This window comes from Neoarius graeffei, chromosome 13 (genome assembly GCF_027579695.1).
Source record: "Neoarius graeffei isolate fNeoGra1 chromosome 13, fNeoGra1.pri, whole genome shotgun sequence".
Lineage (NCBI taxonomy): Eukaryota > Metazoa > Chordata > Actinopteri > Siluriformes > Ariidae > Neoarius > Neoarius graeffei.
In genome coordinates this window covers 75,215,457-75,241,891 of record NC_083581.1, presented here as the reverse complement: position 1 = coordinate 75,241,891, position 26,435 = coordinate 75,215,457, and the positions used below count along the sequence as shown (strand labels likewise).

Genomic DNA, 26,435 nt, shown 5'->3' with positions numbered 1-26,435 from the left:
TTTAATAGGATTAGTGTTTTCTGAAAATATATTTATTATACAGTAATGTGATCATGTCAGAAGAAGAAGAACCACCATCATGAAAAGCATGGGGGAAAAAACCTGATCTCAGTCATGTGAGAATTTGTAGCAGTCTGATGTGAGTGTTTTATAGTAGAAGAGACATTTTATTAAAGACACCATCCTGAGAATCTGACAACTCAAATAAACTGATCATTTTTAAAAAGCATTTTTCATTAGTTTCTGTCACACCAAGATTTGTAATGGATTTTTTCGAGCCGGTAAGACCGAAACGACTGGATTTGATCATTTTATAGCCTTTACTCTGTTTTCAATTTTAGTAATTGCGCTTGAAAATGTGTTTGGAGCAGTGTTACCATGAAGCTGTTGCTCAAACTCACAGATGTTGTCAGTGTTTCCACATACTCCCAATCCTCAACCAAACGGCGTTCACCTGAATCCTGGTCGATACGCAGTAATGAAGATGTTCACAGTTAGGTTCTCGTCTGACGGGATTCCAGTCCGTAAACGTGCACCATGTTTACACGTAAACCCCCTCTCTGCATTATGACGCACGTACGTTTCAGTGCAGAAGTGTAACCCAGTGTTGTAGTTTTGAATGTGTATTGTGTAGTGGCATGTTGAGAACATTTCATCCTTGAAGTAATTCAACTTAGACTTCCAAAAAATATGTCCTTTTCTCAGTAAAGAGAGAAGTGTTGAAATTCAGCAGACATAAGATGACGTAAGCGCTGAAGTAAGTATTCCTTTAAGATCTCATCTCCCAGCAGCCTAATTCTCCCTGCGTTTGTGCATCTCCATTCTCGATACACTCGAGAATGGAGATGTGTGAGTCAGAAACTGACCTGCAAAGTCACTGTTAGTGAAACTTTTCTCACAGAGCATTCCACAATCCAGATGTTCCACGTCTATGGAGCACCGTCGTGTTTAATGTCTCATCACACTACCACGCTGACTAAGATGACGTTCGGATATGATCCTAAACATTTCCAGTGTCAGCTGCAGGGGTGTGCGTGATGTTCGTAATATCCTGTGCTTGCTTAATTCAAGCACACTCGGACACCACGAACTAGTTTTCCCCATAATATCCTGTGAAGGCTGAGTTAATGGATTTATCAGTGAAGGAGTATAAAGGAAGAATTGTTGCTCGTGTTGCACTTGATATTGTAATGTAATATGGATTGCTGAATAAAGCTTGATGTGAGGGCTGTGTGTGTCACAATTCTGTCTTGAGTAGGCTAGATGTGGGTGCATGAAGAAAAAAGACGTATTCGTAGGCTACAATTATACACACCTCTCAAGTACATTTGAGCTCCGCTGTCGTCAAGGTGACAGACAATTATTGAGTGTGTGTGTGTTGCATTTAAGAGTAGGTTGAATTGATTTGGGCATGAAGCTGCAGTGAATTGTGGAGTTATTTAGGGGTCAGGGTAACTGAGCAATATGTAAGGAATAAAAAAAAAAAAAAGAAAGGACATGATGCAGGCACCAAAGTTGGTTATTTTTCATTACAACATGTCCCAAAGTGTGTTATTGCTCATATCATGGCAATTTTCCATTGATTGGATGCTTTGTTAATTAAAGAATGGCACATCCGACATTTTATTCCTCATCTCATCTCATTATCTCTAGCCGCTTTATCCTTCTACAGGGTCGCCGGCGAGCTGGAGCCTATCCCAGCTGACTACGGGCGAAAGGCGGGGTACACCCTGGACAAGTCGCCAGGTCATCACAGGGCTGACACATAGACACAGACAACCATTCACACTCACATTCACACCTACGGTCAATTTAGAGTCACCAGTTAACCTAACCTGCATGTCTTTGGACTGTGGGGGAAACCGGAGCACCCGGAGGAAACCCACGCGGACACGGGGAGAACATGCAAACTCCGCACAGAAAGGCCCTCGCCGGCCACGGGGCTCGAACCCGGACCTTCTTGCTGTGAGGCAACAGCGCTAACCACTACACCACCGTGCCGCCCCATTTTATTCCTTTATATAGTTATATTTAACGTTATGGAGTGTACACAGTGGTCGAGTTATAAAATCAAACCAGGGGGGATGGTGAAATTTTTAGTCGGGCGTTGACCCATCGGTCGGTCCGTCGGTGGGAAACTGGTTTGCTTTTAGGAGGGTTTGCACACAGCGTAGGTCTGTGGACCTTGTTCATTTACCAGACATACAGTATTTTGTGCTGATAGTGTGTAGTACACACTGGTACCCTTATTATTGTAAAAAACATTAATACACTGGTATTTTACTGTAAAACATGCACAGTGTGGATGTCATGTGTCATATTTAGTCAGTCTCCTGGCTGACATACCGACCACATTCTCCATATTAGGGCGAAATGCAGATGATAAATTTGAAGTGTAACTTCATAGTCATGGTAGGCTCCTTTTAAATCGTTTGGTAAATAATTTATTAAAACCTCAGCAGGCAATGTAAATGAACAACTGAATCTTTTCATATCAAGTCAATTGAATTTTTATTCAAAGCTGAACATTGGGAACATTGAGTTAAATACAGAGGTAGGTAGGGAACCAATAAGCTAAAACAAGCAACAGTAAATTGTAAATCAGCCTTGCATGTTGTGACCGGCTCGCTAATGAGGCAATGAAGCCTTCAAAACTGCTAGTGTCGTTAATTTTAGCCTTCCTGTCTTGAATAACACCTTTTTGTTGCCTGAAGAATAACAAACGAATGTCCAGGCTGATTAAATTAATGGCCTTATACAAGAAATCAAAGCTAACATGATCCTGAGTAAGCTATCGATAGCTGGCTAGACTCCAAACCAACATTCATTATGATAGCTGTGTTATTATCCGCCGCCCACAAATTAGGCTACATATCGGTAACTTTACAGCATGATAGTGGGCTCACAGAAAGTGTGACTGATATTCGTAACTCTTGACTTACCTCCTGAAATGTTTTTTCTTGCGATCTTAAATCCGAACTTGCTTAGGTCTTGCTGTCCACTCCGCTTGGCCATGATGCTGCAATCCGCTGCTGTCACTGACGCCGAATGAAATAAAAAATAACGGAACCCCAACTGAATGTCACCTCCTCAAACGCTTCACTTGCGCGTGCCCTCTCTCGCGGTAGCTTATTGTATGCTCAGTTTCAGCAAAGCTACGTGGAATGGCATTTCTAATTCCAATGTTAAATAGAAGTAACGTCCACATTTATTGATAAAATTTCTCAAGGGAAGGGAGGGGGGGATGCCTGTTTTAGAGGGGGGATGATTTTGACCATTTTTTTTTTATTCCAGGGGGGATGGCATCCCCCCCCCCTCAACTCGAGTACAGAGTGTACATATTTTAGCAGCTATAAACAGTCATTCCTCATGTTCTCTCTTTTTTTTTTCTCTCTCTCAAGGTTAATAAGACAAAAATCTGGCTTTTTATGCTATTGAGAAAGCACTAAGCCATCTGTCCTAAAGACTTTAGCATGTCAAAATGTTTAAAATTACAGATTTACTTCTGACTTTTCCGAAGCACTGACACTGGAGACTCCGTCCTAAAAATGCTGAATAAACATCTACTTAGAGAAAACATCCTGTCAAAGTTATTACTATAGAATGTATTAGAATTAGAGCGTTATTTATTATGAAGCTTGTAGCTGGAAATACTCAGAGCTGCTGTTATTAAAGATGAGTCCACACCTTTCAACCAATCAGAATCAAGAATTCAACAGCACTGCGGTATAAGGGAAAATATCACCTCTATTCCTCTTTAGTGTTCTGCCTGATGGCAGGTCCGGCTCTGACATGCGTCAGAGTTTCTAGGGAACATTACAGTAGAAGTTGCCTTCTACTGGATTATTATGGAGGTTTTCTCCTCTCAACCATTCACACCCATGTACAATTTAAAGTAGACAGTTAACTTAACCCCATGTCTTTGGACTGCGGGGGAAACTGGAGCACCCGGAGGAAACCCACACAGACACGGAGAATATGCAAACTCCATACAGAAAGGGCTCCCATTGGCCGCTGGGCTCAAACCCAGAACCTTCTTGCTGTGAGGCGACAGTGCTAACCACTACACCACCGTGTCGCCCATCACATCTATACCTGAAAGATCTCATCTCATTATCTCTAGCCGCTTTATCCTGTTCTAGAGGGTCGCAGGCAAGCTGGAGCCTATCCCAGCTGACTACGGGCGAAAGGCAGGGTACACCCTGGACAAGTCGCCAGGTCATCACAGGGCTGACACATAGACACAGACAATCGTTCACACCTACGTTCAATTTAGGGTCACCAGTTAACCTAACCTGCATGTCTTTGGACTGTGGGGGAAACTGGAGCACCTGGAGGAAACCCACGCGGACACGGGGAGAACATGCAAACTCCGCACAGAAAGGGCCTCGCCGGCCGCGGGGCTCGAACCTGGACCGTCTTGCTGTGAGGCGACAGCGCTAACCACTACACCACCGTGCCGCCCCTACCTGAAAGATATTTTACTAATACGTTCAATACATTTCAGGAAATTTCAGTTTGTCAACAAAGTGTCGTCGTTGTTCAGAATCTTCTATTTAGTTCAAAAAAGAGAAACTTCAGGAGCTTAATCATGCATTCTTTAAATATCTACATAATAAATTATGTCACAATGATTTCACAATAAACAGTTGGTAGTACAAATATTGACTTATTTACTTGTTGCCGTAATAAACAGTGAAACTAGACATGGTTATATGGTAAACATTAAAAAGTACAATATTACTTGAAGGTACTGTTTATCTGTGCGAGGATGAGCATGTGTACCCAGTGTCTGATTTAAAAACTCTGTTTTCAGCGTCACTCTGACAGTTGATGGATTCCTATGACGACGATGATAACCGTATGATGGAATCAGAACAGAGTGTCCAAGTGTCCCACCGCAGTAACCGGAAAGACTCGGCTTTGTCAGGAAAACGGAATGGGAAGTACCATGAGAATAATGAGAGCTCAATAGAGAATCGAGCCCGCACCAGGACACGAGAGCGGAACCGGGATCCTGATAAGGATCAGATTTCTGATGGAGACCAGAGTAGTGCCTCGTTCTACTCGGATGATTATGAGAACTCCTCGCTGTCTGACAGGTCCTTCTCACCACGGTCTCCTTCTCCACCACACAGAGGAGCTAGGAAACAGACAGTCTCTAGCAGCCCTCTACACCCAACAGGTATGACCATGTGTACACCATCTGGCACCTTTACTTCAGCTTTAAAAGAATATTTACACTGATCAGCCATAAAATTAAAACCACTGACCGGTAAAGTGAATTACATTGTGTGGCAGAGGAGGTGTGGTCGAATGCTGGTTTGTGAATGGTGGGCAAGGCCAGGGAAGGTGAGTGCCGAAGTGGATGCATCTGTGTCTAATTAATGGTGTGGGTGTGTGTGTTTTTGCAGTGATTGACATAGGCTGATAAGGAGAGGATAGTTGAGAGGAGGGGGTCTCCCAACTGGAGGTTTTTTTTTTTTTTGGTGTGTGTGTGTGTATGCAGGTGCATAGTGTCACTGTTGAAAGCTGAAAAGCTACGTATACTAATAAACATGGGGAATTTGTACCACTACCTGCCTGTGTCTGTGCTTCAGTGTCCACCCCAATCAGGGCACTGTTACACTGGTGCTGAAGCGAACCACTGTCCATGGAGTCCTTGCTGTTCAAAGAACTTGTCCATGCCCTTGCTGCTGCCCAACAGAACCAGCACCACGCATTGGTCGCTATGCACAGCGAGCAGGAGTGGCGCTTCGAGGCCCTGCTGCAAGCCCAGCAGGAGGATTGCCAGGTGCTTTTACATCTCATCATGCCTGCAGGTGTCCCAGCTACAGAGTCAGTGGGCTTCCCCCATGTCACCCTGATAAAAATGAGGCTACATGATAACCCCAAGGCCTTTTTAGTGCTCTTTGGGTGAGCCACAGAGGCATGGCGGTGGCCGGATGAGCAGTGAGTGGCTCACTTACTGCCACTCCTCACTGAGGAAGCACAGCTCGCAGCCCCCAATTGCCCAGTGACAACAGGCTGGAGTATACGGACCTCAAGCACGCCATCCTGCAGTGAATGTACACGTACAGCCAGCAACTCAGGGACGCATGTAAGTGGTAGCTGTGGGTAGAAGGTTGCAATGTCGAGAGGGTCATCAATGCGGTCACACTGGAACAATTCATTGTTCGGCTGCCAAGAGGGACAGTGGAGTGGGTCCAGTGCCACCGCCTGGTGTTGCTGGATAGCATGATCGAGCTGACTGACAACCATCTAGTGGCGATTCCCATGGCAGGTGGCGGTTCCTGTGGCCATCCCACCTCCCTGACCCCGTGGTTTCCCTCCTCCCCTTATATCTCTGTGGTCCCACCCTTCCAGGTGAGTGATCTGCATGCCAGAATTGCAGAGGTGAGGTCTAGGCTGGTGTTGCAGGGAGCCTGGGCACTTCCAGGACCAGTGCCATGCAATGGAGGTGGGGGCAGTGGTCCAGATCCCCAACACACCAGAGACTGCCCTGATCAAGCTGGAATGTACCATATACCAACGTAAGCATCCAAGGGGGTGCACATCATGCTTTGGTGGATTCAGGCTGTGATCAAACATTGATCCACCAAAACTTGGCTCAAGGGGAGGCATTGGGTACAGCACGTTTGGTGAAGGTTCAGTGTGTGCACAGGGATATTCATGAATACCCACAGGTCCAGGTAAAAATCCAATTTCGGGGGAAAAATTATAATGTCGAGGCAGCGGTTAGCCTGCACCTCACCCACCTACTAATACTGGTTTTGGGTTGGCTGTGGTTTAGGAGCTTAATGCAACGTGGTGGTTTGTGGGTCCTGCAGTAGAGCATTATGGGAGGATTCCAGTGTGACATTGGCTGAGGAAGCTGTGCCATGTCAGCTCTGCGTCATAGTGACCTGGAGAGCGGGGAGCAATCCTGGCTCTTGGGGATTCCTTAGCGGATTTTCCTTTGGAGCAGGCATGGGACAAGACCTTGTGGCATGCTTTCAACCAAGTGAGAGTAGTTGATAATCAATCTCCAGCTGAATGTGGCACTCTCCCACCCATACTTTTCCATAATTAAAGATAGGCTGTGTCAAGTGACACAGGACACTCAGACCTGAGAACAAATAACACAGTTGTTAATACCAAAAAGCCACAGGGAACTTGTATTCCACACAGCTCATTATAACCCAATGGCCAGACACCTAGGACAAGAAAAAACACTAACATGACTCATGGCCCGTTTCTATTGGCCAGGGATTTGCAGGGATGTCTGGCAGGTGGTGTGCGGCATGTCACAAGTGCCAACTGGTAAATCCAGTGGCCTCCCCAAAAGTGCCATTGCACCCTCTTCCCCTAATAAAGACCCTCTTTGAAAGAATTGGGATGGATTTTGTTGGGTCATTAGATCGAACTGCATGAGGGTATCACTTTTATTTTAGTGCTGGTGGACTATGCAACGCGATAGCCGGAAGCGGTGCTGCTGTGTAACATTTCTGCATGCAGTGTCGCAGAGGCACTGTTTAAAATTATATCCTGAGTCGGGATTCCAAAAGAAATCCTGGCTGATCAAGGCACTATATTTGTCACGCACACTTCGCAAACTACTAGGAGTTAAATCAATCCTCACCAGCATTCATCACCCACAGACAGACAGCTTGGTTGAGTGATTTAACCGAACCCTTAAGAATTTGATTTGTAAGTTTGTGCATGAAGTCACTCAACTACGATAAATGGCTTGAGCCCCTGTTATTCACAGTATGAGAGGTCCCACAAGCCTCCACAGGGTTTTCACTATTTGAACCGCTATATGGGCCCAAGCCTCATGACGTCTTGGACATCATCCGGGAAAATTGGGAGGAGGGGCCATCTAAGAGTAAAAGTGAAATTCAATACGTTCTTGACCTGCGTGCAAAGCTCCGCACACTTGGCCACCTAACCCAGGAGAATTTGCGACCGGTGCAAGTCCCGGCTGTACAACAGGGGTGTGCTCCTGAGAGAATTCACACCATGAGATAAAGCTCTCAAATTATTACCCATGTCGAGCTCAAAATTACTTGCCAAGTGGCAAGGGCCCTTTGAGGTCACACGGTGAGTTGGGGACATTGACTACGAGGTGAAGTGAACAGAGACTGGGTGCGGCAGATAGATTACCTCAGTCTACTCAAACAATGGAACGAGGGGGTCCCTGTGGCATTGGCAGCAGTTGTTCCAGAGAGGGTGATTGTTGGGACCAAAGGTAAAAATGAAATCTGCTGTACGATCTACCCCAGTCCCCTGTGGAGACCACCTCTTGCCAGCCCAAGTCGTGGAGGATGCCAGGTTGCAAATGGAGTTTTCCAATGTGTTCTTACCTCTTTCCAGTCACAGTCACCTCATAGAACACCACATCGAGATACCCCCAGGGGTGATGGCACATAACTGCTCATACCACTTACCTGAACTCAAGAAAACTGTAGTTTGGGATGAACCCAAGGACATGCTTGGCATGGAGATAATTGAGGAGTTGCACAGCAACTTGAGCAGCCTGGTAGTTTTGGTTCCCAGGACTGATGGGTCGGTCCAGTTCTGTGAGGACTATCGAAAGGTCCATGCAGTGTCTAAATTCGATGTGTATCCAATGCCTCGCGTTGATGAACTGCTCGATCGGTTAGGCACAGCTCATTTTTATTCACTGACCAGCAAGAACGGCTGAAGTGCCATTGAGCAAGGCACCTAATCCCCAACTGCTTCCCAGCCTGCTCTGGGTATGTTTATACGTCACTCTGGATAAGAGCCTCTGCTAAATACCTGTAATGTAATGATATTGGCAGATCCCCTTGACTCCCCTGAGAGAAAACAGCCTTTACCACACCATTCGGTTTACACCAGTTAGTCATCTTTCCGTTTGGGTTATTCGGGGCTCCCATGACGTTCCAGCAGCACATGGACAAAATCCTCTGCCCACATGCCACCTATGCTGCGGCCTACATAGACAACATCATATATAGCAGTGATTGGCCACAGTGCATGGAACACCTCAGGGCCGTTCTGGAGTTGTTGAGCCATGTGAGACTCATGGCTAACCCAAAGAAGTGTGCAGTTGGGCATGTGGAAGTACAGTATCTGGGCTTCCACTTGGGTAGTGGGCAGGTGTGTGCCCAAATTGACAAGATCACAGCTGTTGTGACCTGCCAGAGGCCCACAACCAAAAAGGGGGCTATTATTGTAGGTTTGTGACATTATTTGGACATCACCAGTCTGCTGACTGATCTCACTAAAAAGGGTGTGCCAGATCCGGTCCATTGGACGAAGCCATGCCAACAGGCCTTCACCCATGTAAAAGCTGCACTGTGTGGTGGGCTACTTTTACACTCCCCTGAGTTCTCTGTCCCTTTTGTTTTACAGACTGATGTGTGGGACAGGGGGCTGGGGGCCCTTTTGTCCCAGATGACAGAAGGGGAGGAGTTCCCGGTGCTGTACATGGATTGCAAGCTCTCGGTGCGAGAGACTAAATACAGCACCATCGAAAATGAGTGTCTGGCCATCAAGTGGGCAGTCTTTACCCTCTAGTACTACCTGTTGGGACGCCCTTTCACCCTCTGTTTTGGATTACTCCCCGCTCTAGTGGCTCCACCAAATAAAGGATGCCAACATGTGGATCACCCATTGGTATTGGTATCTATCTCTGTAGCCCTTTAATTTCAAGGTGGTCCACAGGCTGGGGGCACAGATTGCAGTGGTAAATTACCTTTCCTGTCGGGGTGGAGTTAGTTGCAGGCCAGACAGCTCCCTGGCCTGAGTCAGGTGGTGGAGGTATGTGGCAGCGGGTGTGTGGTCGAGCGCCGGTTTGTGAATGGAGGGTGAGGCTGGGGAAGGTGAGTGTCGAAGTGGATGCACCTGTGTCTAATTAATGTTGTGAGGGTGTGTGTTTTTTGCAGTAATTGGCGTGGGCTGATAAGGCAAGGGAAAGCCTTACCAGAGCTGTGTGCGCGCAGCTGCATGTCACTGTTGAAAGCTGAAATGCTGTGTGTACTAATAAATGTGGGGAATTTGTACCATGACCCGCCTGTGTCTGTGCTTCAGTGACCACCCCAATAAGGGACCCACTACACATTGTGTTCTTACAGTGGCACAAACTGCTGAAAAGGTTAATGCTGTCCAAAACAGAAAGGTGTCGGCATTATTTTTTTTTTTCAGCAGTCTGTTACAGTAGCTCTTCTGTGGGATGGGCTAGCCTTCGACACCTATGACCCTGTTGCTGGTTCACCAGTTGTCTTTCCTTGGACCATTTTTGGTAGGTACTAACTACTGCATACTGGGAACACCCCACAAGATGTGCCATTTTAGAGATGCTCAGACCCAGTTATCTCGCCATCACAATTTGGCTCTTGTCAAAGTCCCCCAGATCCTTGCGCTTGCCCATTTTTCCTGCTTCCAACACATCAACTTCGAGAACTGACTGTTCTCTTGTTGCCTAATATATCCCACCCCTTGACAGGTGCCATTGTGACAATATAATCCTTGTAATTCACTTTAGCTGTCAGTGTTTTTAATTTTATGGCTGATTTGATGTATATTACATTGTTCACAATACGAATATGATTTTTTTTTATTATTATAGTCTTATCGTCATGACAGCTCACATTCTTCTCTGCAGGAGTGCGTAAGAGTATACCTCGGCGTCCGGGTCCCCAGGCCCTACCTTCTCAGCAGCGCTCCAGCGGTCTGCGCTCTCAGAGCCTCAGTAAAGATGCTCCTCCCAAAGACCTGGACCTGGTCACGAAGCGGCTACTGTCTGCCCGTCTGCTGAAGATCAGCGAGTTGAAGAATGCACTGGCTGAGCTGCAGCTGCACACCGACGAGCTACAGCGAGAAAACCGTCTATTGAAGCAGATTCAGCTGCGCCACGAGAAGGCGCTGCACCGCTACAGCGACACGGAGAGCGAGATCTCACAACTCATCTCGCGTCACAACAATGAGACGCACACCCTGCGAGAGAGGCTGCGGCGCAGTCAGGAGAAGGAGCGTATGGCCGAGCGCCGCTGCACGGAGGCAGATGCACAGCTCCAGCGTTGCCGAGACCAGCTGCACAAACTGCAGAAGCTCGCAGATGACCAGCGTCTCGGAGAAAGAGATGAGCTGGCACGCAAGCTCATGCATGCACAGGCCAAAGGGCAGGAGAGTGAGCGCAGAGTGAAGGTGAAAACCTATGCACCTGCATGCATTTTTACATTTTACGTACATATTCTGTATACTGTACACACTAACAATTTATTTGTTGGTCGTTTTATGCAAATATGCAATAGTTATTATAAGAGGGGCTGTAGAACTCTGTCTCTGAAAGGCAGAGGCATAGGAATAAAGCCCTTTGGATTCTGCCTCCCTATTCCCTACCTGTGGTAAGAGGTGACTAAAAGGGATAAGGATTGTGGGGTTAGTCACCTGCCTCCCTGAAACAAGTTTTGCCTACAACAGCAACCACAACAATCCAAGCAAGTTTAAATGGTCCTATGATGGACGGTTTTCAATTTATGATGACAGGACTGAGGGAAACTGAAGGGATCTCTGTCTCTGATGTACCTGCCAGAAGAGCAACTCACGATCATGACTTAAGACTTGGCAAGATGATTCTGTCCACTTGCAATGTTTGAACATTCTTAACATTAGGGAAGTTGGATCAGCTTACCAATTAGGCCATGGTGCTCAACATTGAAATCATTGCCCTTCAAGAACATCGGTGGAGTAGCATGTCTTCTGTAGGCCAGACCTGGAGTGATGATGGGGAATATCTTTGTTTATACTTCATGTTCTGCAAGTGGTGTTGGTGGAGTAGGCCTGCTGATTGCAAAGAAACATTTTCATTCATTCTGTTCTGCAGACTCCATCTGTGAACGTCTACTGGCATTACACTTTGAAGGCAATCCAAGAGCAACAAATTATTGTAGTCTATGCACCAACAGACGCTTAAAAATCTTCCTTTTATGAAAACCTGCAATCTTCTCTCCATGTCTTACTTGCACATGCATGCACACTAGTCCGAGGAGACTTCAGTTCCTGTATTGCGATGGACAGTCATTACACAGATTCTCAGGTAATTGGAAGAAATCTGTACCACACTGTCCAACGATGATGGCAAAAGGTTGGTTGAACTCCTGTAAACCTCCTTATGAATGGATGAGAAATCTTATTTTGCCAACACCTAAAAAGGGGGATATAATTAACATGGACAACTACCATGGTATAAGCATGATGTCTGTTGCTGCCAGATTATATAAGAAAATGCTCTTTAGTCAAATATGTGAACTCCTCGACAATATACTTGGAGTCAATCAAGCAGGCGTCTGACAATCTAGAGGTTGTTCAGAGCAAATACGTATTTTGAGGAGGATTGTAGAGGATGCGGCAGACAATCTTCCTCTGATTTCGACATTCGTGGACTTCAAAAAAGCTTTTGATAGTGTGGATAGAAATATAATGCTAAAGATTCTTCGAGCCTACGGTGTACCCAAGATGATCATTTTATGTATTATTTTTTACATTCATTTCTAAGTTACGCTTGGATCTTCTAGGCACTAAAGTGAAGCCATGAGCTTCTGGCTTGCTCTGCTTAAGAACAAAGTCTAGGACCACAACAAACAGGAAGGGTGCCAAAGTGTTCCCTTGTAGAACTCCAGTAGTCACCTTACTGATATAGGAAAATGATCCATACTGGGGTGGTGTGATATGGCCTGATGTGAAGCAGAGGAGTTTGTTTTGCACTTGGCACGTGCAGAAGCAGCAGTAACATCAACAGCATTATTCACACACTCACCGTTTTATCTTAAGTACACCTGGAAGAGCTACATTAAACTTGACATCCACTAGATGGCATATCGGAGCCAAAACATCTCCGGTCCATCAGGTTTCAAAGTGTAACTGACGAGCTCTGTCTTATCAACTTTCCACTGTCATTGTGATTGTTGTCATGGTTGTAAAATCTAACCTTTCGTTCAAAAGTATTAATCTAGAAAATCTTAAAAGAGGCTAATAAAATTCAAACACTAGTTGTAATAGGAAAAGCGGTTAGGGATGGCCCTCAGTAACGGTCTAGAATAGTACATAAATATGCAGTTTGAAACACAATGCTAGTTTATTTAGCGGCAGTAGATGGACAGGGAAATCTGTCCATTTTTATTGTTGGCCCTTTAGTGCAACATGTCAGGATAGTGCAAACCCTACAATAACATGTTATTAGTTCTTTTAATTCGCCTTCGTTCAGGCCGTGTGTGTGTGTGTGTGTGTCTGTTCTCAGGAATTGGAGAAGAATATGGAGTTGAGTACAGGGAGCTTTCAGAGGCAGCTGGCAAGCGAGCGGAAGAAAACCCATGATGCCCTACAAGAAACCCAAACACTGCGGGAAGAAATGGACAAGCTAAGTGACAAACTAAAGGTACCTAAACATGCAGAAAAGAAATGCTCCTTGGCACACATACACAAACACCTTTGATATCCATGTTGATATTTTATTGACTCTGTTTGGTTTATAATTGCTGAATTGCTGAATGTTTTTTAGGAGAGAGAAAGGGAGCTGGACACTAGGAACATTTATGCTAATCGAATGCTGAGAGGGGCTTCAAAGAAGGATTTAGAAGACTCCAGTAGGAGGAAAGGTAGAGTCTCTAGCTGCTTGGTAACCTGTGTGATTTTTTTTTTTTTTTAAATAATCAGTTACCAAAGAATGAATGAAAACACACAGTGATCAGTTAGCAGTGTACAAACATTGGCATAGTATTACGTATGTTAGGCTAGCAGGATTAGCATTTTAAGTTAACTGATTTTAAGGTAGGACATATGAGAGGGTTTGGATAAAAGGTGTTACGGATCAGTCTATAATCTTGTGCTTTCCACAGTTTGTATCTTGTATATCTTCAGGTGCCATTAGAAGCAGCAGTAAAGCAGTACAGACTGAAGACAGGAAGCTCTCTCAAGACTTCCTGTCTTCTCCTCTTGCCATCACTAATGGCAGTGTGTTTTCCTGCGATGATCAGAAGGATGACTACCTGTCTCTGAAGGCAAGTCTCTTTCACTGAAACCAAGTTTATGATGTGCCTAGATTTAACACTTATTTATGTAAAACTTTCGGCCTTTTCCAGCTTTCAGATTTCCCAGTTATTTGTACCTTTTTGAGATGTCTGTAGTAAGAAGTAATGCAGTGTTTGAGGCCAAGATGTAACTTGCAATTCCCTGTCTACAACCAGTAAATGCCCCTCGAAAAGCCCCTTCGACTTGAAATTTCAACTCCTCAACTTGGAGGTCTTCTTCTCAACTACCGGTCCATATCTAGTTCATGGAATGACTTCAAATCAACATGGCTGCTCACACTGGGAACAGTGCAAAGTTCCCCTTCACTTTTAAACAAGTTTATAGCAGTACTGGTTTTAGAGTTAATATATATTTCAACTTTTGATTGACCATACTAATCACTGTTTTAGGAAGGTAATCATCATTGGTGTTATCGCTAACATTTGCAGTCCAAAATATTTCGTGAGTGTTTGAGCTTCACCATCGGAGATGTGGTAATCCCTGGGGTGTGGAACACTGAAGCACAGGACACGTGGGTTTTGGTTAACTGAGCTTTTCTTTATTATGTGTATTATTTTGGGTCTTTATTGCAGCAGCTTTTCAGCTGCTTGGAGTCTGACATGTGCAGACACTCTGGAGTTGGGAGAGCTGCCTTGTCTCAGCTCTCTCCCCTTATCAGCCCTCATCTGCCACTGAAAGGCATGCGTGCACACATCAGTTAAACACAGGTGTGATCGTTTTGTCACTCACCTTCCCCAGCCTCGTTTTCCATTCACAAACTGGCTCTTGACCACGCCCCTGCTGCCACATACCCCTCTTTCCTGACTCAGGCTGGGGAGCCATCCCATCCCCACCAACCCTCGATGGGAAAGAGAGTCTGCTACTACCATCTGTGCCCCTGGCCTGTGGACCACCTCGAACTTGAAAGGCTGGAGGACTACTGAAGCAGGGAATGATCCAAACAGAGGGTGAAGGGGAGATCCAGAAGGTAGTACTGGAGGGTGAGGACCACCCCACTTGATGGCCAGGCACTCCTTTTCAATAGTGCTGTACTTCATCTCTCAGACCGAGAGCTTGCAGCTTATGTACAGCACCGGGCGCTTCTCCCCCTCCACCATCTGGGCCAGAACAGCCCTCTGTCTGTCACATCAGTCTGCAAAACAAAAGGGAGAGAGAAGTCAGGGGAGTGTAAGAGTGGCCCACCACACAGTGACAGTCTGTTGGCACAGGTCCAGCGGACGGACCTGATCTGGTGTCCCCTTTTTAGTGAAATCAGTCAGTGGGCTGATGTCCGAATAGTTGAGCACAAACCTACGATAATAGCCAGCCAGCCCCAGGAACCGTCTCGCCCACTTTTTGGGCCTCGGGCAGGTCACAATGGCTGTGGTCTTGTCAATTTGGGCATGCACCTGCCCATGACTCAAATGGAAGCCCAGCTACCATACTTCCACCCGCCCAATTGTACAGTTCTTCTTTGGGTTATCCATGAGCGGGCTCACCTCAATGACTCCAGAACAGCCCTAAGGTGTCTTACGTACTGTGGCCAGTCATTGCTATATATAACGATATCATCCAAGTTGGCCAGCAGCATGCGGGCAGAGGATTTTTGTCCATGAGCCACTGGAACATCGCCAGGGCCCCAAATAACCCAAACAGATGGGTGACAAACTGGTGTAAACCAAACAGGGTGGAAAAGGCCACTTTTTTCTTTCTTCAGAATAGAGGACTCAAGGGGATCTACCAGTATCCCTTTGTCAGATCCAGTGTCGAGTAAAAACGAGCCATGCCTAACCGATCAAACAACAAGTCAATGCACGGCATTGGCTATGTGTGAAATTTAGACACCGTGTTGACATTTCTGTAGTCTACACAAAGCCGGACTGACCCGTTTGTCTTGGGGACAAAGACTACTAAGCTGCTTCAGTCACTGGCCGACTCCTTAATTATTCTCATGTCGAGCATGGCCTTGAGGTTGTCGCGAACCATGTTGTGTGGTGTGGGTTGTTTTGTTTTGTTTGTTTGTTTGGTTGGGTTTTTTTTGTTATGTGGTATGGGCCCTTGGCCATCACTGAAAGGCGCGCACATTAATTGAACACAGGTGTGTTTGTTTTGCCACTCACCTTCCACTTCCTCACTCTCACCTTCCACTGCCTCGCTCGCCATTCACAAACTGCCACTTGACCACACCCCTGCTGCCACAGTAGACCAGTACCAATAACCACTCAAGTATGTAGCTGTAAAAGTGCAGTTAAAATAGCTTTTAACTGAGCAAACAATCAACTTTTAAGGAGACAAGACGTACATGATTTCTTTTGCTTCACATGTAGAACATGGGAAATGATATAATTCTCCCTCTGTTTGGCATATCACTACAGTAACATGGTCGCTCAGGCGCCTTTCAGGGAAAGTAATTTTAGGGAAATTATAGTAGTGGTTTCCTGTTGCCTTCTACTGTATTATGATGGAGGTTTTCTCCTCTAAACCATTCACACTTAAACATCCGTTTCTTCCCAGATTCAGTTGCATACTAAGGAGATTAAATTCTGTTCTAATATGTCCTGGTACAACACTCCATTCATGTTTCCTTTGATAACGTGTAATACCGCAGTAGTGTTTGCTGAGAAACAGCCCCATTTCCTGATGCTTCTACCTGGCTTCATTGACAGATTGGCAAAGTAGGCTAACTGTACTAGTTACATAAGCTCACCAGCAATCCCTTCTACCTCGTTCTGTAGTTTGTTTGTTTGCCTGTAAGCAGGGTTGCACAAATTCTAGTAATTAGATTTCCATGAAACTTGGTGGAAGGGTGCGCCATGGGCCAGGGAAGAACCCATTAAATTATGGAGCGGATCCTTGTCACACGACAGATCCACAAATTCTCTTTCGCTAAGGTTGTGAGATACAGCATTTGGCCTTGGCGGAAGTCTGTGTTCAACAATCCTATTCATCTTAAAATCCAGTAGATGGCAATAAAGTTCAATTGTAAAAAAAAAAATAGCCAGTGTAGGAATATGATGACTCAATGTCACAATCCACATTCATGGGTACTAGTAATCCTCTGGGAATTAAATGCAAGTACATAATTCTAATAGTTTTGGAAATAAATCCAGACAAAGTTGTTCTGCTTGCGGATTTGCACATAAAGTCTTTGCACACATTTGATGAAAGGGTGCATATGACATGGTATGATGAGACCACGGTTAAGAGGTTTTTTCTTCCAAACAATAAATGAGAACTAATTGCAGGTAGGAATTAAAGTTGTGAGTGGGGAACTGAAGAAATGTTTGTCTCCATGAGCCATAGGGCTGATTCAAAGTTGTTTGGATTTGTTGCTTTACTGTGCCATAACCTAATTTGCATAGAATTGAGGAAATTTCGATTCGACAAGAGACACTGGAATTGTCACCAGTCGTTTTGTCACTTGATTGGGTGAATGTAGGGTAAGATGTACATCAAGTATCAAGGATTTTTATCGTCGTTGTGAATCACAATGAAATTCAGTCTGGCACTCTCCTATCAGCAGTTAAAAGGGATTTAAAAAAAAAAGGGAAATCAATATGACACACACACACACACACAAAAAAAAAACCACACACAAGTAGTAAGACGTCCTTTAAAGCAAAGAAACTACTGATCATGCTCAACTCAATTCTTTGTGGCCAGCCTGTAACAAAAATGATAAAATATTTGAGTTCTGAATTTTGACCACAATAAAAAAAAAAAACTCAAGACATATGGAGGAATAGAATAGAATGCAATATCAAGTCAGAGTCCCTCTCATGCCAGAATCTGGTCTTCCCAGGCAGTCTCCTGTCCCAGTATTAACCAACTCTTTAAGGTGTATGGGTGCAGCACCGATCTCCGTTTCAATAGCCCTCGTCCTCTCAGTTGTACAGCTAGGGTTACGGTGGGGGGGCTAGTCGTCTGGTAACCATGAGAGTTTGACTTCCCCACTCGCATATGTATTGCAGCGAACCTTGCCAGACCGTAGTAGGTACCATGTTTATGATGGTCTTTGGTATGACCCAACCACGAGTAGAACTCGCAATTTCCTGGTTGAGAGGCAGACACGCTAACCACTAGGCCAATTCGTGGTAGAATGCAATATGGTGGAACAGATTTCTAATAGCTTCTTTTCACAAGCTGTATTCCAGAACTGCAGTGGCAGAAATAGGAGCTTGGAAAATCCTGTCTTCATTCTTCTAATCATCCCACTTCATTTCTTTTACTTTTTCATTTACCTCCTGCATCCATTTTTGCAATTAAGTGTTAAGATGTAATCTTAAGATAGTACATAATTGCTGCACACAATAATTTTGCAGTTTTAATAAAATGAGATTTTGTGGAAATTTTGCTAAATATTTTTATTTCTTTTTAAGATGACTTAGGGATGCCTCCAATTTGTGTCGTCCCCCCAGTTTTATTCACTGTTGAATCAAAGCCTGCTCTGAGTCAGAATCACGGGGTAGAGTAGATCTGAGTGCATGCCTTGCTACTTCCCAGCATGCAACTCTAATTTACCCCTAAATATAAACAAAATGCTTCATACACTCCAATAATTCTCATACATTTGTAGGGTTGTTTTGTTTTGTCTTTTTCATTTTAAGCACAAATATTAACAGTATGAGTTTTTCAGCTGAACATACATGCACCATACAGACTTGTAGCCTGATTTATTTGTCAATTTGAACACTGTTTAATTCATTTGAAGCCTGGTTAATTCATTCATCCTGCTGCATGAAATGGAGCCCGGAGTTAAAGATAGCTCAGGATTAGGGATAATCCCAGGGTGAAGATGATCTCATTATTCTCCAGCACTGCTTTGTAAAAGGCTTTTATACCACAACACTGTTGAATTCATGATTCGGATTGGTCAGAAGGTGTTAAAGAATTTTCTATAACCGCAGCTCTGACTTCCAGCTGTAGGTTTATATTAATGTGTTTTATTCTAATACATTAGAACGGGTACAGTATAATCTAAGCTTAAAAATAAACAGATTAAATAACGTTGCTGTTTAACACAGAAAAACATGTCATTGATTTGGTGATGTTTTATGGAAGGAATTTCCTGTGTCAGCGCTTTCAGGAGCCAAAGAGACAGAGTCCTCTTTATTTACCTTGTTGTCAAAATCATTAACTTCTCAGCCAATTTCTTATTATCTCTGTGGTTTAGTCGTGTTTGATAAATAATTCAATATTTAATTATTTACCAAGTGTATTTAATAAATACCACTTAAACACATATTAAGAAGAGATATAAAATGTAACAAGTATGTCTGCAGTACCGTCGGTATTGTTCAAAACTGAAGTCCAAACAGGACCTGGCTATAGAAATGAGGTTGAGGGTGTATGTAAAGCTATGTAATTTAATATTTGTAAATCTTACTAATCCATATTTTATATCATGTGAAAAATAGAATTCATGCTCTTCCAAGCAAAACAATTTTGTAATGATCATTTTTCTTTAGTTTACTAATAACTCTTTGTTTACAAGATAACGACAAAGGAATTTCTTTGTCGTTCTCAGTGAAAATGCAGTGTTCTAGAATTCTGTTGGGATGTAGAGGGTTAATGCAGTTATTCTTATATATAAAATGGGCTGTCATTACAATGAGGTGTGACGCTGCTTTCAGTCACGTCATATTTGTAACGTAGTTGAGTCACACATGCAGAATAAGCGGCTAGCGGTTTCAAAACTGAATTTCTGTTAAGGCCAATTTATGCTGACAACCCAGTCCTCGCAGACGGTGTCGCAGATAGCGTCTGCGTAGCCCCCCCACCTTCGCAGACGCTCTGCGCGCACCTCCCAAAAATTGTGACCACCGCAGAAGCCTCGCAGACAGCGTCGCAGACAAGAGGGCTCTGATTGGTCCACTCTACATCCGCTGTACACGCACTTCCGCTTCCCTACTTTCCCGGTTTGGTTTGTTTTCACGACCGGCATTTTTAAAAACACGAGCGAAGATGGAGCAGCACGAAGAGCAGTTGATTGAGGAAGTACGTACATCTATACGACTCCAGTTCTAGTCATTATAAAAAAAAAAGTTCTAGTCATTATAAGTAACCGGAGGATAAACACTCCACTAACCACACCCACCAACTACTCCTAGCGACTTCGCGCCCCCTTGCGTTGTGCCGGTGAATAACATCGCACACGCCTACAACTCCCCGCTCAACAATAAATTACAACTGTCTGCGAAAAGCTATCTGCGAAAGCCTTGTCGCAAGAGCATGCAGAGGCCTTTAGTGGTTTATGAATGCTCTTTGTTGCTCAGTTCTTGAATAACTCTGTGATGTATGTTTGTCTTTTGTGTTTTGGCCATTTTTGATTGTTTTGATTTCCAATTAATCTTTTTTCTTTTTGTCGTTTTGTTTGTTTTGTGCAAAATTGAAAGCCAGTGCCTTGGAAAGAAGGTTTGTAATCGCCCATGAGCATTACCAGAAAATTCTGCTCGCCAAGGAACCAATCGGAGCGCACAATTTTACTGGAAGTAGCTCGTGCCATATAATAAAGGAAGATAATCAACTTCATGGTGGCAACAGTAAAATACCATTACACTACTCACATTACACCACAGAGTTGTTGATTATTTACCAAAAGCAGCATTCCCCATGGTGTTTTATTCCTTAGTTGGCACACATTTAGATTACACATGCAGTTTATCTCTTGCTTAATCACTGACTGGGGCACCATTTCAGTAAATCACAGCTTCCAGCTACTAAGAGGATTGATGGATGTCAAAGCCTCACTGCTGCGGAGTTTATCCCAGATTTGCTCTTTCTGACAAAACTTTAGAATTGGAAGCAAACTTCCAGGCTTGGAGTTTAATCAGAGCAGATTTTCTGCACCTTTTGAGTGTCGTATGGTTGAATGATCAGAACACTAATGATATTGATTTTTGCATAAAAATACATTTCAAAGCTTATTGGAGTGCACTCTTCGCTTGTCTGTGCCAGATACACAGCTTCTCCATATGGTCATTAGGAGCTCTCTAAAAAGGGGCGGAACCTCATAACCAACTGCCAGTCACTGAAACAGAAACAAACATGACTGGCATCTAAAACTTCAACATATCGGCACCAGTCATTTGCAGAATATTTTGAGCTTCAGTAACCAAATCCAAAACAATATTAGTCTAGCTTATATAGATTTCAGTTCAGAATTTGTTTATTTATATGTCTAGCTATCTGTCACTACCTTCTGTGAAATTCAGCTAGCTATTTAGCAGCCTAGCTGTTTGTTAGCGTGACATGGCGCGCAAACTACTAATTTTGCCAACCTGTTTTTGGAAAAGTATTTTAATGCTCTTATTTATGAAGAGAGACTAAAAATGAAACAGCAAGTCAGACTAAGAGATAAAGGAGAGCACACAAAAAAAAAATTTACCAAAGGTTTGTGGACACTGGACCATTATGTGCATATGAACAAGCCCATTCTAGATTTAGAAAGAAATTACTATTTTCAAAAGGTTAATAACTACAGTGGGGAAAACAAGTATTTGATCCCTTGCTGATTTTGTTGGTTTACCCCCTAAGAAAGACTTGATCAGTCTGTAATTTTAATGGTAGGTGTATTCTAACATGTGGAGACAGAATATCAAAAAGAAAATCCAGAAAATAACTTTTAAATATCTATATTAATTTATTTGTATTTTATTGAGAAAAAGAAGTATTTGATCCCATAGTAACCATCAAGAGTTCTTGTTAATACAGACAAGTTAGACTCTCCAAATTACCTTGTCACCTAAATTGAAGACACCTGATATCACTAATGACTTGTATAAAAGCCACCTGGCCACAGAATCAATCAGTTTGTCAGACTCCAAACTCTCCAACATGGGAAAGACTAAAGAGCTTTCTGTGGATTTAAGGGAGAAGATTGTAGACCTGCACAAGACCGGTATGGGCTACAAAACCATTAACAAGAAGCTGGGCGTTAAGGTGACAACTGTTGGTGCAATTGTGCACAAGTACAAGACTCACAACATGATCATCAATTGACCTAGGTCTGGGGCTCCAAACAAGATCTCACCTCGTGGGGTTTCCAGGATCATGTGAACTGTGAGAAATAGACCTAATACAACACGGACAGAGTTAGTGGATGATCTTAAAGCAGCTGGGATCACAGTCACCAAGCAAACAGTTGGTAACACTTTACACCGCAATGGTCTAACATCTTGCAGTGCTCGCAAAGTACCCCTGCTTAAGAAAGCACATGTGCAGGCCCGCCTGAACTTTGCCAATGAACATCTGAATGACTTGGAGAGTGACTGGGAGAAGGTGTTATGGTCAGATGAGACCAAAATTGAGCTCTTTAGCATCAATTCAACCCGTCGTGTCTGGAGGGAGAGACATGCTGCTTATGACCCCAAGAACACCATCCCCACTGTCAAGCATGGAGGTGGTAACATTATGCTTTGGGGGTGTTTTTCTGTACAGGGCACCTTCACCGTATCAATGGGAGGATGGATGGAGCCATCTCATCTCATTATCTCTAGCCGCTTTATCCTTCTACAGGGTTGCAGGCAAGCTGGAGCCTATCCCAGCTGACTATGGGCGAAAGGCGGGGTACACCCTGGACAAGTCGCCAGGTCATCACAGGGCTGACACATAGACACAGACAACCATTCACACTCACATTCACACCTACGGTCAATTTAGAGTCACCAGTTAACCTAACCTGCATGTCTTTGGACTGTGGGGGAAACTGGAGCACCCGGAGGAAACCCACGCGGACACGGGGAGAACATGCAAACTCCGCACAGAAAGGCCCTCGCCGGCCACGGGGCTCGAACCCAGACCTTCTTGCTGTGAGGCGACAGCGCTAACCACTACACCACCGTGCCGCCTGGACGGAGTCATGTACCGTAAAATCCTAAGTGAAAACCTCCTTCTCTCTGTCAGGAAGCTTAAAATGGGTCGTGGATGGGTCTTCCAGCAGGATAATGACCCAAAGCATCCAGCCAAGGCAACCAAGGAATGGCTGAAGAAGAAACGTATCAAGGTCGTGGAGTGGCCCAGCCAGTCTCCGGACCTGAATCCTATAGAAAATCTATGGAGAGAGCTGAAGCTCAGAGTTGCCAAGCGACAGCCACGGAATCTTGATGATTTAGAGGTCATTTGCAAAGAAGAGTGGACCAAAATTCCTCCTAATATGTACAGAAACCTGGTCATCAACTACAAAAAACGTCTGACCTCTGTGCTTGCTAATAAGGGGTTTGCCACAAAGTACTAAGTCCTTTTGGCAAGAGGGTTCAAATACTTATTTTCCTCAATAAAATGCAAATAAACTAATACAAATTCTTTAAAGTCGATTTCTTGATTTTCTTTGTGATATTCTGTCTCAGCATGTTAGACTACACCTACCATTAATATTACAGACTGATCGAGTCTTTATTAGTGGCCAAACCAACAAAATCAGCAAGGGATCAAATACTTGTTTTCCCCACTGTAGTTTAGTTCACACTAATCTCACATGAAATTGACAGTTTTCTCGATGAGAAGCCTGGGTTTGGGGGAACCCGCCTGTCCTGCCGGAACGTCTGTGGAGGACATTGAAGATATCTACCTATTCGGAACCATGATTACTGGACTTTTGCTGATTGGATTAGGCATTGCCCTGGTATATCGAGGAAATCAGACAACGGTGACAGCTGTTCAAAGCCCCACAAAGCTGCCCAATATGGTTGAAGTGGTGGGCAAAGCTGTCGGCACTCAGACTGTGGCTATTAGAACTTGAACCACAACATGGTTGTCATCTTGGAGACGCTTTCGGCTTTGCAAGGAATAAGTATTTCGGAGACCAAATTGAATTGAACAGAATGGACGAAATGGACGGATATGGACGAGTGGTGTGGACGTGTAAAGACTGCGTCTGTTCGAAAGACCAAACAATCTCTATCTTATCGACATTCGGCTCCCTGAACAGCACCGGTCTCGATCGAGGCCATTGCTGGGGAAACATTTCCCCCAGAACGTCACTGCTGGGAGACTCTCTCGCATTCTTCGCATTCCTTCCCCAATTTTCCGCGGTCGCTGTTTTTCACCCCCAGTGTGACAAGCGGGTGCGTGACCAGCGCCCTCATGGCTGCGGGAGCGGATGGCTGCTTGCTTGCGCTGGGTTACCGCTACCTCCTTTCCCCCCTTTTCCCCCCTCATGTCCCGTGTTTTAAAGTGTACTTGTGTTATTGTGTGCTTATGTGCGGAGGTTTTTTAAATGCTCCCACACTGTACTCCTGATAGGAGCATAGTGGGGGGGGGTGTTCTTTTTTTTCCTCATCTTTCCTCATGTTACTACTGGTGTTTTCTTTTTCTTTTATCCCTGTCTTCCTGTCCTGTTTCCCCTCTGTAAGGACAGGTTGATGGTCAATTTCACTGGTACAGTGATAATAAAGGGTTCATTTATTCACACTTCAATCTATCCAGGCTTGGGACCGGCACTAAGTATGCACTGTCTTGTACAAACCCAGTGGTATTTTACCTAATCTGCAGGTCTTTGGGCTGTGGGGGAAATCGGAGCACCTGGAGGAAACACACACAGACATGGGAAGAACATGCAAACTCCACACAGAAAGGCCCCCATTGGGCATTGGGCTCAAACCCAGAACTTTCTTGCTGTGAGGCGACAGTGCTAACCACTGTGCCACCCATTATTGTATATTAAATACATTTATTAGATTTAGTCATCTGGCAAGCCAGTGACTTGAAGCGATATTCCATGCCAGGCCTGCTGGTCGAGCATGACCATCCCAAGCAGATCTGATGGTAGACCAGGGTCACGTTCGAGGACTGTCTTTAGGGTTGTACGAGGCGGGCCAACTTTACACCTCACCTCAGGTTCCCATAGGAGGACCTGAGCTGCGGGTTGATCATGGCGGAATACTTGGCCACACAATGCCAGATGGTGCTTGGCAATTAATGAAGATGAGTGTGGTAAAGAGCCATACAACCGATTGTTTGTCCAATGTTCATTCAAACTGATGTCAAAAACTTTGTGAAGCATACATGGGTAGGTGCCATCCAGAGACTTCTCTTGTGCTTTCGTAAGAGACCATGACTCAGATCCATAGAGAAGGATAGATTCGACCGAGGACTTAAAGACCCTGGTTTTTGTTTCTCTGGAGAGAGGGGAAGCCCAAACCTTGGCTAAAGAATTAAGGGCACCCCAAGCTTTGTCCTTTCTGGTGTTGATGTCATGCGCAGTGTTTGTCCAACTGCCAAGATATTGGAAGTCTTCTACCTTCTCGATTTCGGAGCTATCCAACGTGTGTAGAGATTGATCTGATGAAGGATTTAAAATGCATCCATTTAGTTTTGCTTGCATTTAGCTGGAGGCCAACTGATTGGGCAGCTGATTCTACTCGGTGTAGAAGATCTTCGCAAGAGCTCACAGAGTCCTCTAACCGAGCAATATCATTGGCGAAGTTGAGGTCAGCTAGATGGATAGCAGGATGGCGAGAGCTTCTTCGGCGTTTGAGTGTGAGGCCATTGTCCAAGCGAATTGCTAGACGCAGTGCATAGTCTAGGACAATGATGAAGAGCAGGGGAGCTAAAGGGTCCCCTTGAAGGACGCCTGAATTGATGGAAAACTCTCTTCAGTTAAACCGTCTGGAGTTATGACCACTGCAGAATTTTCAACATACATCGCCCTGATTGCATCGACCATGGTAAGAGGGATGCCATATGCTTGTAGAATGGAGAACATTTGTCTCACACCTGATGGAATCAAAAGCCTTCTTAAAGTCAAGGAAAACTATGACGCCTGCTTTATGATGGTTCATAAGCTCTTCAATAATGCGACAGAGAGCTAGGATCTGCGCACTAGTAGAGCGTAGTTGTCGGAAGCCGTTTTGATTTGGACGCAAAAATTTGTCGATTACTGGCCTCAACCTGTTGAGTAACAGTCTGTTATAAGCCTTAGAAGCAATCTGAGCCAAACTGATTCCTCTATAGTTGTCAGGCAATGTCAGGTTGCCTTTCTTAGGAATAGGAATGATGCCTGCTAGGCCCCACTCCTTGGGTCTGTTTCCTGCTAAAATGTTATTGCAAAACATGAGGAGGAAATCTCTAACGTTTGGGAGTTTCCATAATTCAATAGGCAGGCTGTCCATCCCAAGTGCCCGTCCAGATTTCATATCGACAACAGCAGTATCAATCTCAAGTTGACTGAATGGACCAGTGGTGATTTTCTCGTTGAGTTCAAACACTTGGGTAATCTCAGTTGGACTGTTAGATTGAGGATTAACTGGTGACAGCAGTTGTTGAAAGTGGTTCTTCCAGAGTGATAAGCGGTCTTCACCTTGGATAAACACTGGATGTGAAGACTTGTTGGACAGCTTTTTCACCAGGTTCCACGCACTTTTCGTGTCTGACCCGACGTTATATTCAAACCGTGAAAGGAT

The 26,435-nt window shown here is 44.4% G+C and overlaps 1 protein-coding gene across 2 annotated transcripts in view; it reads left to right on the top strand.

Moving 5' to 3' along the window:
- Positions 1-26,435, top strand: part of lca5 (lebercilin LCA5) — a 74,732-nt gene that overhangs the window by 17,692 nt on the left and 30,605 nt on the right. For both annotated transcript variants that reach the window (XM_060938517.1, XM_060938518.1), the window contains 5 exons: positions 4,817-5,185; positions 10,631-11,172; positions 13,265-13,402; positions 13,526-13,622; positions 13,885-14,024. In XM_060938517.1, coding sequence (XP_060794500.1) covers positions 4,834-5,185; positions 10,631-11,172; positions 13,265-13,402; positions 13,526-13,622; positions 13,885-14,024 — 1,269 coding nt within the window. In that variant the 5' untranslated portion in view covers positions 4,817-4,833. The remainder of the gene's footprint in view (positions 1-4,816; positions 5,186-10,630; positions 11,173-13,264; positions 13,403-13,525; positions 13,623-13,884; positions 14,025-26,435) is intronic.